At 44.7% G+C, this 20,006-nt stretch overlaps 1 protein-coding gene across 1 annotated transcript in view; it reads right to left on the bottom strand.

Annotated features, from left to right (window-relative positions):
* Positions 1-14,616, bottom strand: part of CCDC187 (coiled-coil domain containing 187) — a 45,154-nt gene extending 30,538 nt beyond the window's left edge. Inside the window, 11 exon segments of the mRNA XM_085325230.1 lie at positions 447-546; positions 1,264-1,931; positions 2,707-2,798; positions 3,173-3,909; positions 4,669-4,797; positions 8,630-8,755; positions 10,299-10,786; positions 11,213-11,282; positions 12,335-12,428; positions 13,241-13,287; positions 14,577-14,616. Of these exon segments, the coding sequence (XP_085181356.1) occupies positions 447-546; positions 1,264-1,931; positions 2,707-2,798; positions 3,173-3,909; positions 4,669-4,797; positions 8,630-8,755; positions 10,299-10,786; positions 11,213-11,282; positions 12,335-12,428; positions 13,241-13,287; positions 14,577-14,616 (2,591 nt within the window).
* Between the last annotated feature and the right edge of the window lie 5,390 nt (positions 14,617-20,006).

A 20,006-nucleotide genomic window follows, 5' to 3' on the forward strand; every position in this document is an offset into this window, starting at 1 on the left:
CCGCCCGCGGGGCTCAGCTGGTCCGCGGCCGCTGCTAGTATTTTCCCGGATCGGGAAAAAGTGAGGCCTCCCCTCCTCAGGCAGCCCGAGCAGCGCCTTGGCTGCCGTTCGAGCAGCCTGTGCCGACATCACTCTCCCCTTCAGCTCCCAGTCCCACACCCCGGCCTGCTTACAAAGCTGGGAGTTTGAATCTACKGCAGAAGTTCTGCAGAGCAGATCTCTCTCTCTTAAAAAACAGGACTTAAATTTTCCTTTTGATCTTCCAGCTCTCTACAAATAGGTGGTTCCCTTTTTCAGTATATCTTGTGTCAAAATCTGCCTACTTGGCAATTCTCTGGGTAAGGGATGAAGAGCAGTCTGACTCCAGGCTGAAATGGTGCTATTCATTTTAACTGCATGCGTGTGTGGCACATTTAGCAGAGAATAATATATCCAGATTTGTTTACCTTCTAGGGAGGAATCTGTGAGATGGAGAGGCTGAGCTGGTTATTGGCTTTTCGTGCAATAGGTTTATGTCCACCTCAGAGCCTTTATTCACCACAAAACCTTTTAAAAAGACAAATGAAGGCCTTTAATAAATATGCTCTTCATAGAAATGAAATGGTCCAAGTTTTGGCATCTATTCTCTGCCTATTTATGTGTGAGCACTTAACTTTCATATAACTCTTCTAATTCACAGGTTTCTAAGTACTTGGCATTAGGCTTTTAATTCTTTCTGCCAGGAAAACCCGGGCACCAGAATGTGATGTGTCCAAAATTAGTGACAAAGCCACAGATAAAATTCGTAGGTATAGTTTTAGAAGTGCAGTAAGGGGAGAAGAAACTCATTAGATCATTACCAAAGTTTTGCAGTGCCACAGCCTCCACTTTGATCCCATTCCCTCCTCTCACAGAGGGACTGACTGACTTTTCAGTGCTAAACAAAAACTCATATAAGAAAAGTCAGTCATTACTAACACTTTGCCTTTTGCAGAGGGTCCCCCAGGCTGCCTGTGCAGCTTGCTCAAGGCCTCTGTGGCTCTTCTGCAGGCCAGATCGGAGAGCTGTGCAGAAGACAAGCCTGCAAACACTCGGGGCTCCTACAAGCACTCCTGCCAAGCAGTACAGATCCAGCCTGGAGGACTTGCTTGTTAGAGGTTTTCCAAGGCACTGCTGACTTCCAATAGCCAAGAGGAAATTGGGAATGAACACTAGCTCATAGCTCTGAAGATCTCATGCTACATTATCGGAGTGTCCCTGCTGCATCTTATCAGCGTAACCTACCTTTCAGGGTGTTGCTCAGGTCTTCCCCAGTGTTGAAATGTCTCTGTCTTGCACTACAGGTGATCCATGGTAATTCTTTGCTTGCAGCACTCAYGCTAGATGAAGGAGTAGGTATTGTTTTCTGTCTGTCCTGGATTGTTGTTCCCTCAGCGCTACCCACAAAACTAATCTCACCCAGTCCATGAAATTCCCTATCCGATGATACACATAAATCATCAGGATTTGGGGCTTCCAGAAGCATCTGTATCGTCATTGTCCTGTCTTGCTCATCCTTGGATGTCTCATACGCTGAAGATCCCTTGAAAAGGTCTGAAGTTGTCTTTGTTGATATTTTGTCAGTAGAGTCTTGGACCCTGCTTGCTGCCTTCAGTCTCTTAGTTGCTAATTCAACCTTTTCTGCAAGTTCCCTGGATAGACTATGTATGGCTTTCACTCGATCCTGTTTGCTTCTATATGGAGAAAGACCAAAAGGCAAGTCCTTGGAGTCAGGTTTTGCATCCTGCCAAGGAAGAGAGAATCTCTGTGGAGGTGTATACAGAGCTGGAGAGCAATTCCTCAAATCCTCACATTTCAGAGAGCTGAGAAACCAGCATTCAGATTCCAGTGGTGCTGGAGAAGCTAATGCCTCTCTCTTTTCAGGTGGTTGAACTGTTTCTATAAGTAGATCCCTGTTTAAATAAAAAGGAGAAATGTCAGATTATAAAGAAAAAGTAACGGTAGCCTTCTGCACAGATCAGTGTTCTCAGGTAAAGCACTTAACAAAAGAATAAGACATTTCCCTGTCTCTGGATACATTTACCAAACAATAGGATGAGGATGAAGCATGAAGTGCTGACAAGTAAGGAGGAGAATCAGAATCTTGCCAAGAGCTGACAAGGAATAATTATATTTAGAAATACAAAGCATAAAAGCAGGCAGAAATGTTTGCCTCAGTCTGGAGAGCCAGAGAGTCAGTCTCCTTCCATGTTCAAAGATTACAGAGCTGGGCCATGCACTGGAGAACTCACCTATTTCTAAGGAACTATCAGTATTTTTACAAGTCTTTAGTAGGCTCTGTTTCTCTCAGTAAGATCTCTTCCTGAAAGCTTTCCATCTTTAATAATCTTACTGAGGCATGGTGACAGTCTTAGACCTCCCAGTGAGAACTGTCACCATTCATTTAATGGGCTGGTAAACCAGTGCGTGTGGAGACTAGATAAAGCATATGCAGGTGATTTAATGCATTGGCAGGAGAAAGAAAATCTAATTTCATATTCTGAAACACAGAAGTCCTGGCTCACACTATTGTCCTGTAAACACTATGGACTTGGATAATGAGGCTGATTTTAAGGGGAGGTATCCAATCAGTTGCTCTATTTACTATAATTTGCGACAGAACACTATGAAAATCTCCTGTGTGTGCTGAGAAAGAGGCTATCTAGGATGCTTTTCACGTCCGAGTACCTGCTTCTGGGCTCTTTGCATGGTAGGATGTGGGATGGTTTATGCACCCAGGCCATAAAATTCTTCTCCCGGATCCCACTACTGGGCTGTTTCTGAAACAAAAGCAACCGTTAGTTAAGYGCTAAATAACTAGATAACGAGCATTTGGCTTTTGTTCCATTTAATAATTGGTCAACRTAATCAGAAAACTGCATATGCCAAATAACAAACCTGTTATTTTAGCTGAAGCAATGAAGATTTCCAGGCTTTTGACCCTGATGTCAAGGGTTCCAGCCTTACTAATGAGCCCAGCAGTTCTTACCATAATTAGAATGGTAATTACCRTAATTAGAATGCTCTATTTTTCCAGATAAAACTCTCTCTCCCTGACACTTCAAAGCATTTGTGTGAAGTGTTTCATCTCCTGCACAGTGCTATAGTGATCAGGACTGAAGGATTTTCAATCTACCACTCCTTTATGACTTACTTGCTCAGGTTTATACTGAGGACTTTCTTCTGCAGAAACTGTTTCCTTGATGAGCTTATGCGTCTGGTCAGAACATGTTTTCTTTCCAAAAGCTTCTTTCTGTTTCCTGTATACTTCTTGTAGCCTCTTATTTCTCATCTCCATAGCCTGCACCAAACACTTCTTCTCTTCCAGGCTTTTTTTCTTTCTTTCTGCATTTTTTTGATACATAAATTCTTGAATAATTTCAGGGCTGTAGGGGTGAGGTTTTTTCATGTTTGCCCTCCTATTTGAAAGTTGATTAAGGTTTTCCTTTTCAGACGATTTCTGTGCCAGGCTTCTTGAGCCTTTCTGTCTTTGAGGAGAAGTGCTTTTTCCTCTGCTGCATTTTCTGTACTCTGTTTCAGCTCTCATTGGTGAAGATCTCATCTTTTCCCCACTGAAGGCAGAGGGAGTCATGTCCTGAACTCCAGGTGGAGGAGAATTGATCCCTAGGTATCGTTGCAGATCTACCTTTCCTCTTGCAGTATCTTTTGGGAGCCTGGTATTTCTGTGTTCATCATGATGTTTGCTTTGCAATTGTAGGYTCCTCAGTATTTGTTTTGTATCCCCGTCTGGTGTGTTTCTGCCCCTTTCAGCAGGTTCACTAGGGGATACCACGCAGCTTTTGAATACAGGGCTTTTCCCCACAGGTTCGTTTCCCTTTTCTCTAGGGCTCTGTTCCATCGCTGGCATTGCTACAAATCCTTTACCAAGCTCTATGAAAAGCATTTTGAAACAACAGTGGTATTATTACTTCAGTGATGTATCAATTCCTGTCTTTATCATGTGCATCTCAAAACCTACTTCCTACTATAGATCTGAAGACTATTTGCACATGTATCCCAGGCTTGCGTACTTGCTATAAAATCCTCAGTGTTCTAAGGGGACGGCAAGCCTCTAAGGGCTAACCTCGGTGCTGCAGTGGCCAGTTGTACAAATGATGTGTGTTCCATGGCTCTTCGAGGTAAACATAATTCCATATACAAAGGTAGTGAAAYCCTTTATCTCATAAACATGCGTGTGTAGCCCAAGGAGAACTCAGTGGTCAGCCTTGGCCATAGGAAGACCCAKGGAAGCTACACAGCTCTGCCTGTCAAAGCAGCCCAGCCGAGAAGCAGAGTGTGCTAGTACTGGGGTACCCCGAGCGGATGCTGTACCTCTGTCTGCCACTGCACTGTGCTAGGGAGATGCACCCTGTGTCATGATCCCAGCAAGTCCGGATTTAAGGACACAGTGCATTTACAGTGTCACTATCTTCAAAGCCATGGTGGACTCATTGTGCCAACTGACTGTGGACAACAGATTTAGTAGTTGTTCTGGGCAGTGAATTATTGCATGACAAGTGAATTATTGCAAATTTCTTTAAAGATAGCTGCTCAGAAGGAGCATTTGTTTCATCTGGTTTTAATCAACTGTTGGCCACTTTTTTGTTTGTGTGCCAAAACAACTAATGTAGCAGTGAGAAGAAACTTTACCCAAGGTATTTGCAGTGATGTGCTCTTCAGCTGTGCTCTTCAGCTTTGCAAATTTAGGGGGTGGACCAAGCAACTTTCTAGCTAACTTCTGACCTTCTCTCCATGAAGAAGCTCCAGGTAGCTTTGTACCTGAAATGGAAGATTCGTATTGAATTACTAAAACCTCACAAATTACTTGAAAGAAAATATTTAACTCTATTATAAATCTTTTTATTTATGATTGCCAGGAATCACACTCAAGATGTGGGGAGATCTAAAAAGCTTCAGTCAGAACAAGWTTTTTAGAAAAGCCTGATACTACTCTGAGGCAAAAAGTTTTAAAGCACTTAAAATTTGCAGCTAGTCACTCTGCTAGGGTCTATTTGCCATCTGACAGAGAGCCAGTTCATGAATCAGGTAAAAGCAAGACATGAAGGCTCAGTAATTTCCCAAGGTTTTACCATGATCATTTATCACTGGTATCATGTTCACACAGCTGTTACAAGCTTTACTCAGAAACCAGTGACTCCTAAAGTCCTCAAGAACGCTAGAAAGAGGCCAAGGCACTAGCATTGGAGAGCATCATTCTCTGATGGCAGCTGTAGATAGTTGGTATTTGCTGGGTACTAACTAGCAGATTTGAGGACTGGAGGAAGAAAGATAGTGAAAATATGATTTTCCTTGTGATTACCTCAAACTCACCATAGTAAACTAATTCATTTTTAAACTGGTGAGAATCAGCAGGATGCAGTGTGCAAGAATCAATGAATGATACTGGACGAGGGACCATGTATAATGCAAAAATAAATGATGCAGCATGCAGCACAAACAAATTATTCTTCCTTAATATGTGGTGTCACATAATAGACAACATTTATCACCGTTTTACTTCATAATTTCAGATTGCATTCACAGCATGCCAATACTTGTGCTGGCGTAATTATATATTTATAGCAAACACTTCTCCCGCAGAAGGTGACTAAGCAAATACTTATTTGTTTTTTGCATGGAAGTTTCCTGCCTCAGAGTTTCCCCAAAGAAAACATTTAAGCTTTGTTTTAAAGAAAAGATTTTACACTTAAGTGGGTATTAGCCTATCCAAAGATATYGCTCAATACTTAGCAGGAGTTATAAAATCAGTTGACTAAGTTAGGCTTTTCTAGCTTCTATTTGGTAAACTTGTCTATGTCTTGAGCTGTCTGTGAGCAGCATCCCTGACAATTGCCTGCTAGATGAGAAGCACTTTCCAAGATTGGCTGGTTAAGGGAGTTGTCCTGAGATCCCCCTTCACTTTGTGAGTAGCAGCTAGAAGACAAAGCAATACATTCTTGGCTAACAGCCCTGGGCTTCCTACCGTGGCCAGTGATGGAGACATGGCCATCTACGCCAGCTGAATTTGAAGCAGCTTCCAAGATGCTCGGCCATGCAACTGGCTTCGCTGCCATCTCTGATGGCTCATCTTAATTTGTCAATTTGGGTCGTGTCACAGCGAATGGTATTTTGCAGACAAGGAAGAGCTTCACTCTCTGCGTGGTGAAGCCACAGGGAGCTGCTTGGGAGCCTTCAGCAGAATGGCTCCCTAGAGCTGGGCGGTTTGGCATGTGACAGCCCAACCCATGAAGCTACTGCCAGAATTGATTGGGCTCAGGAAGACTGAGACCTATCAGTGTTTTTAATAAAACACCTTGCTGTATTATTTTGCATTCTCGTTTAGCAGGAATAAAAATGAAGACGGATGCATTTATTTCATATGCTGTCTAAGTTTCTCTAAATGCAATAAACAAATTAGTATGTACATCTAACACTTCAAGTCTCATTTCAATTAAATCTTTTTTTATCTACCCGCTTTTTATTAACTGCAGTAACCATCATGCCAAGAGCATGAACATTATGCCAAGTTCAAGAACACCTTGAATTTYTGATGAAAACACTTGCTAGAAGGAAATGTTTTGATTTAAACATTCTCCTGTTTTTTCCAACCTATGAACAGATGAATATTTTATAGCTGCTGTAACTTAATTTTTTGTTAACTACAGCAAATTCATAATTCATCAAATTCTTGAGTACTCTGGCTCTGACCTCYGACCCGTCATTCATCTCGCCGTAGCCCTGCCTTGGCTCCTTTGCTGACAGAAACTAATAGCCAATAAAGACACCCTGACACTGGCAGTTACAATGATGAATGTTTCGGRTGGCATGGTCTTATTATGACCCACTCGCAGAGGAAGATCAAGCCATTTTTCAAACAATTCATTCAAACAAAAAAAAGGAGGGAGAAGGAAATTATTACATATTTCATGCATTTTAAATAGTACTTGGGTAACAGAGCACATGATGCTGCTATACTCATAATTTCATCTGCACAGTATCAGATAGCTTAGATCTTTTTCTTTCTGTTCCYCACAAGTTGCACATCCAGGACCTTTGACAGTGTAAAACACAATTGCTTTGAGGGATCTACATCCATAGCACTACTGCTCTTTGCCTTGTTCCCTACAAAGTTTGAATGCAATCATTTCTAATGCAAAATAATAGCATTAAAGTGGGTAAAATTACTTCAATGATTCAAACTTGCACTTAAGAGACATAGTTCAAGTAAACCTGTGAGTTAGTGATGAGGACTCCTGCTGCTGAGTATGCGGTAGGGTCATGGATAACTCATCTGACTTTTTATTAGTTTCATTCTGTCCCTATTTTGTGGGCCAGGAGATTTTTCCCTTTTGGTGGCTCTCTTAATTCACTAGAGAACACCAAACTGAATAGGTGACGGATRCTTCTTCCATCTGGACAAATGGCTTATTTTTCTTTTGGGTGATTTTCAGTCCTGGCAGGCTGGACTTCAACTGCTGTAGGCAATGGCACAACAAATTGTCAAAAGTACCAAAGCCCAGTTCTTCGGTAACGCTCGCTGGCATGCCTTTGGTGTGAATTATGCAACGAGCCCTGTGCACATGGAGCCCAATGCATGGTGTGCAGGAGTGGCTTGCCAAACTTCACCAAAATTCAGTGGCAGCAAGTGACATGGGGTGGTCAGGCTGCCACCCTGTCCCGGAGGCAGCAGCACGAGCAGCCAGGCCAGACACTGGGCCTTGTGCCCTCGTGCCGCTGTGGCCACCTCCCCGCCTTGAACAAACGTTGATTTGCGTCTGACACCTCAGCAGTTTCCTTTGTCACTTGTTTGCCAGGCCTAGGCCCTGATCCTTAACTGCAGGTGCTAAGAGTTGATATTATTTAAATAATCAGCTAAAAGTTTTACCAGGTGACCGTCTGGACGCTGTTGTCCAGATAGTTTTGTCTGTCATTTCTCATGATTTTCAGCCTTACCTTTATCTGTCACTGCTCTCTCCAGAACTGATGACCTGGGTGAAGGCCGCCTCTGGCTTTGTGTTTGAATTCTCCATTCCGAGCTTCTCACTCCTTGAGCCAAAAGGAAAAGCACAGAAAAAAATAGCATGTAACTAAATCAAACTGCAAACATGAGAACTATCACTGACRAATCAAACAGGTAACACAAATTCTAAGTGGCAGCTGCTAGCCACCTTTTCATGGCCAACTGTGCTCCTGGGAGCAACAACAGTTCCATTTTCCCCATTTGTCGTGCCATGCCGTGCCTTGGGAAACCGATTCAGACCTCCAAGTGTCCCGAGCTGCAATGGGTGARTGAGGAGACCCAATCCCACTCATTAGGAATGCAAAATTGGGAGTCTCTCTACACACACTTGCTAGCCAGAACAAGCAGGATTTCACTTTTTGGGGTGCTGGAGATGTCCCTGCAAAGAAAGCATTTGCGAGGATGCCTGAGGCTATGCCCATTGCCCCATCTACCCATTCGAGGTCCCCTGAACTAACTGGGTGCAATGTGACACCTTCCCCTTTGGTGTCTCTCCRGAGATCCAGCTAACCTTTCTCTGCAGAATACATGAACATTTGCATACTCAGGCATGTGGCCTGTAACAAATTGTTAAGATACAGCATTGCTAACCTGGGATCTTGAGGGCTTTTTTATAATCCCGCCATCGTCCAGGGATGCTAAATTCTTCTCGCTGTGGTATTTCACACTCTTCATCAGGCAAGAAAAGAGCAGACCTCTGATTCACAGCACTGAAACCTAGACAAACAGATATCCAAAATCTGCTGGGCTACAAGCAGTGCATACACTCGTACTCAGTAGCACTGAGCTCCTATATGTATGAAAAGCAGAAGCAGGCTTCTCAGGACAGACTGCAGGACATCTGACTGGAGTAACATCTGGCAAAGCAGCTGTGACACTTTTTGAGCTTTAGAGCACAATCAGGCAAACCAAACTAGTGGCTTCTGAATGGAGAGCCTGGAGCTGCTCGTCTTTGGCCTCAGAGGCTGCCTCGGTTCTGTAAGTGTAACTGCTTGTCTGCAGTTCCCTCAGTTTTGTAAAATGATTTGAGTTAAAAAAAGAAAATAAACTAGCTGTCCTACTGAGAATGCTCAAAAGAGGCTCAGCAGGGACTGTGGCTCTGGCTCCTGTGTATTAGTGTTTCCAGTGATGCTAGAAAGTGTTGCCTGCTGCAGCTGAGACAGGGAGACCGTGTCATGCCGACAGTAGCACCCAGAGACCCAAAGGAAGCTCCATAAAGCACATCTGTACATCGCTGCAGAGGTGATTTAGGGCAGATCTAAGGGAAATGCCCATGGAAGCTGGTGGTGTGTGAGAGGAGTAAGAATTCAATACATAGAGCTTTTCAGCTTGTGTTCTCTGGTCCAATACAGCCTCAGTAACCCCTGTTGGTGAAAGGAGAGCCCAGTGSCTGGGCTCCCCTGGCCAGCCCTAGGACCTCCCCTGCTCTCGAGTCCAGCCTGCTACTCAYAGCGACCTGAGATCTTAAATCACTCTAAATCAAAGTGACAGGCCCAAATTTAGCAGCAAAGCAGGATAAGGAAATCTAATAATATTTGCTTTCAGATCCACACTAGTTCCACTGAATGAACTGTTAAATCCTCCGTAATGCCTCTGAACTACACAATTTCTGCTTTAAATCACCTGTAATGCCTCTCCATGTCACCATGCTGCTATTTCCCATGTGCTGACATCACCCATTTCATGCTTCATTTCTGGCAAGGGGCACAATGTGCAATGACATGGCAGACTGGAACAGCCACGCTGGCAGGTTGAAAAATAGAGTAAAATACAGGGACAGCACCAGACACGCTGAGGGCTTCTCTCGCAGGTCCTCAGGGGAAGCACCAGGCCACTTGGTTCCTTTGTATACCTGCTTCTGGGCCAACAAATGCAACCAGAGACCAAAAGGCTGCTGATGCAGCTGTGCTATTTGCAGTGTGTTCCTCTATGGCAGAAAGGATTCAGTGCTTGGGAGGAAAGGGGAGAGAAGAATATTTTTGCAGCAAATTCTTTACTGTTATGTGGAAAGAAATTTATGAATTTATGCATGATGGGGAATAAACTCAGTGGAGAAGTGAACTCAGCAAGTGGGTAGCTACTGATAGCACAAGGAGGCTTATAGCTCCCTCCTGGGCTGCAGAAATAAATGAATTTACCACATGGACACRGCTGCTGCCCAGCGTATCCCAAAGCATGAGGTGGAATCCCACCATGCCAAAAGACTACAAGGTAATACCCAGTTTCAGCCTTGCTCCATAGATGCTGGTCTGCTACTAACCTCTGTAAGCTGGAGCTGGAGGAGCAGAAATGACCTTGCGCACCATTCGTTTTTGTGGTGGCTCCTTGGCATTGGTGGCATTTGGGCACTTCTGCTCCTGCGCTGCTGCTTTCTGGTGTTGCTTCTGCGCCCAGATTCTCTCCTTGAGTTGCTCTAACTTCTGCTTGGGACTGCTCCTTGCAGGGGAATGCGATGGGTGATGCAGAGAGCAGGCAGGTTTTCCCAGTTGTGCTATTTGACTCCTCCTTGAATTTGTCTGGTCACTGAAACTGTCCATTCTTGGTGGGTACAGGCTCTCCGCAGGAGACCAGGTGTCGGCTGTGCCTTCTCCATCCTCAGCTTCCCTCCTGCCCGGACTGCAGGGTGCTGAGAGTGAGTCTCCCTCGCTGGAGAGAGGCGTCACCCTGGACGAGCCAGAGCTCACAGCATCGCTCTCAGAGAAACAAGCCTGCGACCAAGCAGGAGGCAGAGCAGCACAATTTTCCCTTCTTAGGAAAAGGAAAAACAATATTAAGTAAGCAGGGTGCATTATTAGATTGTTCATTAGATTATGCTAACGAATAACAAGTGTTTCTAGAACACACTCTGCTAGTGATCTGCCCTAGGATCAACAYGTCAAATACCAGGGGTTTGGGAAAGTGCAGAAGGAACTCTGGTCTGATACGAGTTATTACAAGCGTGGGCTAAGGCAGATAGACGCACGCAGAGAGTTAATGTCAATGCAGTGGCTTGTTCCACTGGCTTGTTAGCATTTCCGAGAGTGAAATGATTTGGTGACATTTTCTTCTTTTTAGCAGAGTAGGGCGCCAAACTTTTTCTGAAGTCCTGCCTCCCAGAATTTGAAATCCCTTTGAAGCTATGTGTGCCTTGGCTTTTCCATCCCCTGACCACTGCATTTTTAGCTTACTATTTACCTGCAGGCTGGAGGAATCTCATTGCTCTTTTTCTCAGTCCAAGCTGTTTCATCTCCATTTCTCTCACCTTCTGCAGTGTGACAAAATTCTGTCAATGACAGCTGAGAGCTTCCTTAAACAATCATTAAATGAACATAGTCTACTTTACTGGAGACTATTCCCCACTCAGATCTGGTCCTTTGGACATCGAGCTGGATTTTGTTCAGAAGCAGTAAAGAGCCTTGGGACTGGCTCTGTCTGCGCTGCAGTTCTGGGATGGAAAAGTGAGTTTACTCTTTGATGTGAAAGTTTCTGGTAAATATTTCAACCTGCTGCTACCCTCTGTCTACGCCATCCTAGTTGGCAGGAGAGGCTGAATATCTGGTAACTAGCTGGCATGGAAATCCATGCTGCCTTTAGCGCTCCTTGTCCCAGCTACTTGAGTAGCACCGTAATAAAAGCCGTTAAAGCGTGCTGTGGAGGGTCACACAGYGCCGCTGCCATTTAAACCTCGTGATGAACATCCATCTCATCTCCCCCCTCCCCGATTCAAGTGGCTCGGCAGCAAGCAACTAGGTCCACATACAAAGCCCTTGTGCTTAGGGAGGAAATAGCAGCTACAAATATTAAAAAGCTGGCAGCTTACACTGTTCCCAGCCAGCAAGCTCTCTCAAGAGCAAACACCCAGCAGATGCAAAAGTAAGTCTGTTGTTGTCATTTGTTTCTAGGCGTCCTGGGGAACTTTACACAGCTTCCTGCTTTTCTCTTATTCCATTTTTTCATGTGACTATGATTTTAAACAACTTAGCTATTCACTTCAAAAATGAACAAGCAAAACACTGTGTTTACATCACTTCAGTCACGCCTAGGAAAAAACTCTGCAGATAAAAAGCACAAGTAGCTTTCTCTTCGCTGTAGCTGGTGGACGTTAACTCCACATCTTTTGCCTGGGCTCTCTGCAGCAAGGCGCGACTCCTCATGCTTTGTGAAATCCCGCTGGGAACATTAACAGCTATCTGATGAAAATATACATTTTCTTCAATAAAGAGGGCCTTTCACCCTCTCCTGTCACCTTCTGTTCCCTCCAGGACACCAAAACAGCCCCCYAGTCTCAGCAATATTTTCCCGTAACTCAGAACTCACCAAAGCTTTCTTCATGSCAGAGCTTTCTTCTGGCTGCCTGTGATTTGGCACAACTCCACATTTGATGATCAAGTTTGTTTTCAATCCTCTGTAGCTGTAAAAAGGCAGATTTTTCTTTTGAAGGAAGACATATGCTTTTTTTCTGTGGTAGCATTTTGCTGGCATACACTGCTTCTCTGATTAATTTTGTACTCCTAGTTACTTTGTAAATACTGGCATGCCTGAGCATGTTCCACGGGGTATTTCCTACAGTTGGGAGGAAAGCAGTGAACTGGGAAGATAAGAGATGAAATCAACTCTCACACCATTATTTACACTTTTCGCGTATACATGTGCCTCAGGGTTTTACCAGGCCTGTTCTGATGTTTTAAAAAATGGCACAAGCTGAGAGTAACTCCAAGCAGTAGCGAATATAACAGTGCAAAAYTAGTGTCAGGCCTTGAGCGTGCAAGCAGCACCACGCGTGGATAATATTATTCATTCATCCTAGTAATTGCACCATTACGATTGCTGCTGCTGTGCCTGRGGTAAACAGTACCCTGCTAAGGGGACAACAGGGCAACCAGGACTCAGCGGATGCCCCAGCGCCGGGGGCATCAGTTATTATTCTGCCCTGGGCTTCAGTCACAAGTGAGACAAACCTTTATGGGCTCTCGTCACTCACTCTGAAGAGTTTTGTGAAATTTAGTAAGATTCTTTGCTTTTCCCCTTATCCCCCTTTTGGCATTTAGAGAATGATTAAAGATGCTATATGCTCACTGCAAAAAAGAACAATTTAAATGGCATTTTTAGAGTACTTTCAAGCACATTATCTCCATGAAAGCAAACTCTGCAGAGGCAGTGCGCAGGTGGCTGACAGGGAGCACTACAGGTATGTGGCAGCCAGTGTCCCTGAACCACACTTACCACCGCTTTGGCTTTCTGAAGACTCTTCCAAGCCAGGGCCACATCTGTGGAAAGCAGAGATAAGAGAGGCACTTCAGCATCTCTTCACAGCTCTCTTCRCTGTTGACGATTTCCCTTCATGCCCAGCCCAGAACAGTTTATAGAGTTGGTGGTTGCAGCACAGAGTTGCTCCTGGAAAATTGTGTCTGGSCTGCTTTTAGCTATCACTGCTTTCGATGTGCATTTAATTCTGTCAGAGCTAATGYTTATTCAGCAAAATCTTCACTTACGTTAGTTGTAGTTTTAGTTTTGCATGTACTTAGAGAAGAGACTGAGCTGATCTTTCCCATTTCAGTCCTATTTGGTAGTACCAGGACTACTTGTGAGTGTGAGAACAGGTTCTTTCTCATGTGTCTTTTTACAGAAGAAACAAAGCAACACATCAGATACAGAGAACCTCCTACATTCAACAGAAATTCAGTCTTGGGGATAGCTTCAGGCTGAGGAAAATTCAAAGAGCAGCCCCCTCTGTTTGAAAGCAGCATGAAATTGGGAGTTTAGATGTTGCCATAAATCTTTATTATTATCTTTATTATCTTGTAACATGGAATCTCTCAGCATTTCCTACTGAAATGGCAAACTATTTCTGTGGGTTAGATCAATCCCCCACCTTGGTTTATATGGAAAAGGAACTTATCGCAAGCTGTCTATGGGACTAAGCAGAATAATTAAGAGAGAATTAATCTACTATCTATCTGAGGTGCTTGGGATATATCGTTACCAAAGTGTGTGAGCCTCACATGGTTACTCATCTRTTTATTCCTCCAGTACCACAAAGGTTTGGGGAGATATCTCACGTCCTGGGACAGGACTCAGACAGCAGCTCCTCTTTCTCGCTCTTTTGTGCAGCTCTGGTGCATCTTTCTATCTGATACCACCTTTCTGTCAGAGCAGCTATCAGATTGCAAAATCCTCCTAGTGACAAGGTACAGGTTTTTGCTTGTTTGGCCAGTTGAGAGTACCCAGTTCCTCATCTGGGCTTTACCTTCATTAACCACATCAGGCTAAAGTGACAGAGCTTTTCTCCCCTAAGATCTGGGCCTGAGTTAGCTAATCTCGGTGCAAGATCACGCCAGCACTGTGGAAAGATGGAGTCTGTAGCAAAGAGTTACAAAACTTTCCCACACTCCACATCTTCAAAATATTTGCTTCATGGTGTTCAAAGTCATACAATGCAGATTAAACTAAACACTTAATGCCTTTAGATAAAGAAAAAGTCCTTGGTTTAAAATAAAAATATCCAAGTCTTTAACCATGATCATGTAGAGGAAAATGGAAACTCATTATTTCATAACAGCTAGCGGAACTGATTCTGCAGATGCAAAACTGTTGCTCATCTTTCAGTCATGCTGTAGATCTGATATCCATATCTGAAATAACCAGGAGAAAGGACTAGTCATTGCTGTCCTTTGGGAACAGCCTTGGTCTTGGTTTTAGCTACTTTTTCCTCATCTATAATTGCTGTCTGCCTCAACATTTACATTTCGGCAGTGTTTGCAAATGTTGACTGTTATTAAATTTCTTGGTGTTGTGAGAGAGTCCTAGGGAGAGACAGGATACGGCACAAGGGTAAATATCCTGCTCCAGGCAACCACTACCCCTCTAAACAGTCAAGAAAGTCAGCTCCCTCCCACAYCCCCTTACTGCCTGCTTAACACCTTACCTTTCGCAGCCTTGTCCATGGATGGAGCAAACTCTTCACTGAGGACCCGTGCCAAAGCACCTAGAAAAGCATTTAGAGAGGATCTCTGAGAGGACTAGAGTATTTCTAGGGTGATTAATCATAGGAACTTCTAAAGGAAGTTAGGAAGAGCTCAGCGCAGAATATCCCAGTCTCTGCTCCTTCCCTGAGCTGAGCCACCCTCAGGCACTTGTCCCTGGCAGCAGCCAGGGCAAAGTAAATGTTCACCTGAGGCGAGTGCCCGGTCAGCCCCTGCCCTGCCCGCGAGCGTGCCAAGGAGGAGGAGGAGGAGGAGGAGGAGGCTGTGCAGGGGGCCCACCAGCACAGCTAGCCACCAGCCCTCACCACACCTTTGTTTGGGCCCCTCTGTGCAGGGCGACGGTAACGGTAACGACAGCGCAGGGAGAGGTGCTAGAAACTGGGAAGAAAAACAGCAACAAGAAGAGCCTCAAGGCTGATCTCAGCTTGCAAACGTGTGGCAAGGTGCCAACAGCTTTCTTGACAAGCGTTTGCATCCTTTCCAGGGCAGCTGGCACCCTGGCAATGGCCCGTTTCAGGGTTGGGTGGCCACTGAGGAGCAGGAGAATAGGAGCAGCTCCACAGTTTGGGATGGAGAGAGAACATGGTGCTAGAGCGGGGGGAGAAACCAGACCTGCACGAGATCACACCCAGGGCACCTCTCCATCCCAGGGCACCTCTCCTGCTCCCAGGACACCTCTCCTCGCACCTTTCTGTGGGCTCACCCAGCCTTCGATCCTGCTCTCTGCTGCCCTCTCTGTCACCCCTGATCCCTCGGTTTCAGGAGAGTGGAGGATTTAATTCTGAATATTGGCTTTTATTTAGGAGGAAGTGAAATAAAAAGGTTTCTAGTCTTTGTGACTGCAGAGAAAAGYTTGAGCTAGTGTATAACGAAGGCTCAAAAAAAGTAGATGGAGCCAACTCCATCTGTGCTGGTGTGCCTTTTTTTTTTTAATGTCATGGGTTTTAAGTCTGAGCATTTGAAATTTGGGGTAGCCATTCTGGTTCTTCAGGTCTCCCTGCTTTCCTCCTAGCATTTGAAACCGATGGGAAGGAACAGGCTCTTCAGCAAGCAGCAGAGGGCACACGCAGCTCGCAGACCGCCGAGGACGCGGTGCCTTCAGCGCCGGGAGGCTGCGGCTGCAGTCGCAGCCCCGGAGAAGGGCAGCAGCCACTTGCTCGCACACAGCYGCCGAAGGGCAGCAGCAGGAAAGCCCTGCTGTCGCAGCAGTTCACTCTCCTTTTCTGTTTCATGCTTGGCCTTTTCACAGGGCATCTTTCTAGCAGGCTTCACTGGGTGGTGGCATCCTGGCCTGTGGTCTGCCAGCTCGTGTCCCAGACCCCCCTGAGATTATGGCTACAGGTGGCTAAACAACCCCCAGGGCACCTCTCAGCTGGTGAATTTGCTCTGTCCTGCTTGCATACTGTCCATGCATTGCTTTGAAAGAGTTGGTCTCTGAAGTTCCTTTCACCCAAAGGTACTCACAACTAATTCTTGGATCTGCAATTACAATTGAACCTACTACAATCACTGTATCATGCCAAGACTAGGGTGATCATTTGATACTGTTTCTGTTCCTTGGTTGGATGATGCTTAGACATTGGTTTCCTGTGAAATTCTTCCATTCATGAATTTTAAATTTCTTTCCCACAAGTATTCTCTCACATATGCTGAAGTTTTGCAGTTCCCAAGACTATGCTTGCTGTTGGCTCTGAGATTTCCTGAAGGTACATAAATATAATAAAGACAAGCAAATAGGAAAAGAAACATTTCTTGCTGTCCTCCAACAGTGAGCCCATGAGCTGTCATGGGCTGAATTTCAGCAAAGACCCTGAGCAGAGGCTATGTGTCCCGTTCGAGGTCCCAACTCACTGCAAAGCTGATGTACTGCTTCACCAGCATTTTGGTTAATATTGAATTTGGCTCTTGTTTCTGTTTTATGTTGTCAGTTATTTGTTCACGCTATGCAATGCTACTGATGTGCTTTAAGCAGCAAAGTCAGTAGGTCTTTTTATTACTGGAAAGTACTTAGATGGTGAGGCAAGATACTGACACCACATCCTTTCATCTACATGGATCCCTGTGGTCTCTAAACAAGTTTGCTTGAAGAAACAAACTCAGGCTGCTAATCTAATAAATGTTACTGCAGTCTGTGCTCAGATATCTACAGTACTTCAGCTTTTCAGGTCTAACCAAACAAGGAATTCCCAAGCTGCGGACCAGAGTTGCAAAGTTCCCATTTCAAGATGTTCCAAGCCAACATCTTGACCTGATTATAGAGGTTCCAGTGCTAGGAATGCGGAGCTTGTCCTGAAAGGGAACCACAGCTATTCAGGGTGCCTGAGTGATAAGAGCCTTAATTACAGTCCCCGGGTTCACAGGCAGCCGTTGTGCTAGGCAAGCTGGTGTACTGAGGAGCGAGGACAGAGCAGGAATGTGAAACCTCAGCAGTGGGAGGGCAACTTTCAGTGAAAATCTGGCATTTGGGAAACTGTAAGAGTAACCACGGAAGTCCAGGGTTTGACCCACATCTGCTGAGTTCAGTTGACCAAGGCAGTGCCTGGAGCAGGAGAGCATGTGCCGTGGCAGGCAGCGCTTTCCGCTGCGCGCAGGCAACGCTTTGGAAGCCGCTCGGGTCGGACTGGCGTCTCTTTTGGCACCAGCCTTCCTTAGCAAGCTGTCGGCCTTGACGAGAGCCAGGAGAGTGACAGATTGCCAGCATGTTATGCTGCACATCTTGGAGTGTTAGACCACAAATCTGCTGAGAGATGAGGAACTGAAACTTATAATTGGACCAAATCCTGCTTCTGCAGCACATGCAACTCCCAAGTCAAGGAGCCAAGCCTGAGCCGACGCAGCTAGGAGCAAATCCATCTAGAGCTGTACTTTCTATCTGCATGAGCAAAATGAGTCAGTCGTGTATGATTCTGTCCTGCTGACTCCACAGCTCCTATCACGTGTAACTAGGACAGAATTAGGCCCAGTGTTTTAGCTTATGACGCATCAGCCTTCAAGCACTGAATTTCCCCGACAGAGTTATTTAGACTGTCACATACAGGTTTTAGCTGAGTAGGCAGCCCCAGACTATTGCATCCAGTGGCCATCTTAAAAAAGCCATTTCAAGTTTTTTAGGGAAGAATATTGCAGGGATCCTTGCAGCTCAGAACCTGTGAACAGAGATGCTGCTTACCTTGTTGCACAGYGTTCTCCCGTGGAGAGCATCTTGTCAACATGCGAGTCTGCCGGTCTTCAGTGGCACATTTACATGTGCAACGATGAACTAGGACAAGAAGTGTCCAGTTCTGCTGCATTGTGGCATCCTGAGCTTCAAGGTGGTTTCCTAGCACTTGTGCAATTCAAAAATAAGTGGACCTGGTAATTGCTCAACCCTGTAGAAGTTTGTTTGGAGTCTGGAGGTTGATTTGACACTGTTGAGGCTGCAGAATCTCCTCCCAGTGTCTTTGGTTCCTACTATAGTGCACTGTCACTGCTTAGGAAATATTTACAGCAATAACCCACAATGCCTAGCAAAATTCAGGAAGTTCATATATATGTGAACCAAGAAAAGAAATTCCTCCAAAGTCTGCGTGGTTTGAAACAGCTGTACGCCATGCAGTTATAGTTTTGTGCTCTCTATATATGTTCCAGAGGTCTTATAAACAGCAACTCTACTGTTCCTACAGCTGCGGCGCGTAGGTAGGACAGTCCTTGCTTTTTCTTGTTAGTTGGCCCTATGTGCTTAGCTCTGAGTGTGTTAACAGGTTCCCTTACTGATGGGAAACATCTAAAGGAACTAAAAGGAAAAAAATGATACTTGTTTGTTTTTCTTTTTCTTTTTTCTTTTTTTTTTTTTTTTTACAGTGCCTGACTATGCAATTTATGTTGTAAAGCACTTTTCACAACACTTCCCAGTTAGCAAACAATCAAAGCACAAATCTAGACTTCGATTGCAAGCTGGATGTGACATGAATTTTATAGCAAGCATATGGTGGGAAGAGGCAGCTCATTAAAATAAAGTGTACTGTTCTGAAGTCTGACAGCCAAGGACTCAGACTACATCAAAGATCTGGGTATTTAGGTCCTTAATTCCTATGGATTTCAGGACATCATGGGACTGTTTGTTGCCCATATACTGCTACGCGTCTATATCTGGCTCTTTTATCTCCCCATGCCTCAGTTCTTCATAAACAGTGAAAGAAAATATCCCTTCCCTTCTTAGCACTTTTTGGCTGACCAGGTTGTTTTGCACAAAGACACCCTAAGATACAAACATAAGGAACAGATCACTTGGTGCTACGGTTTAGAAGGTGTTAAACTCCACACAACCTAGGGATGAGACTGAACTTGGCTGCAGAATTTTTGCTGGTACCACTGTTCTTATTTATTTTTCATTTGACCCTAACAGCTCACGTGGATTCCCATGTTTTTAGGAATAAGCAGATACTTTCCCCATGGTGTCTGTCATACACTCAATTAATGCATTTTACTAATCAACGTGCAGAGAACTGGCCAAATGCAGAGAGCAGGCTACCACTCAGCTGCCCCAGGTCTAAGGAGGGTTGTGCTGCAGTGAAGAGATGCTCTTCTGCAGTGATTTCTGCAGCTAGAAACACAAGGAAATACTAAGCTTGTATTTTCCTACTGAGGCCCTGAAATGATAAGAATAAAGTATCAGGAAAACTAGACCTTCAGAATATCTGGATTTATGATGAGTGCCAAATGATGTCTGGAAAGGGGCAGCGAGTTCTCTTTATGTGCTTATATATATATATATGTGTGTGTGTGTGTGTGTGTGTGTGTGTGTGTGTGTGTGTGTGTGTATATATATATATATCAATCATCCAGCTATTGGGGAAAAGTGTAAAGATAAGAAAAAACTATTTATTTATGGCCTCTTTTTTTTCCCCCATTGATAGGAGAGTATGTGAATGGAATTCGAAGCAACGGACGGTGGAGCTGCCTGTGCTGTGCAACGATCGTGGGAGAGCACCGGGTTTCCATGGAAACGGGCTAGAGTAAACGGGGCT

The sequence above is a fragment of the Rhea americana genome, unplaced genomic scaffold (assembly GCF_003343005.1).
Source record: "Rhea americana isolate MKP2758 unplaced genomic scaffold, rheAme1 scaffold_97, whole genome shotgun sequence".
NCBI lineage: Eukaryota > Metazoa > Chordata > Aves > Rheiformes > Rheidae > Rhea > Rhea americana.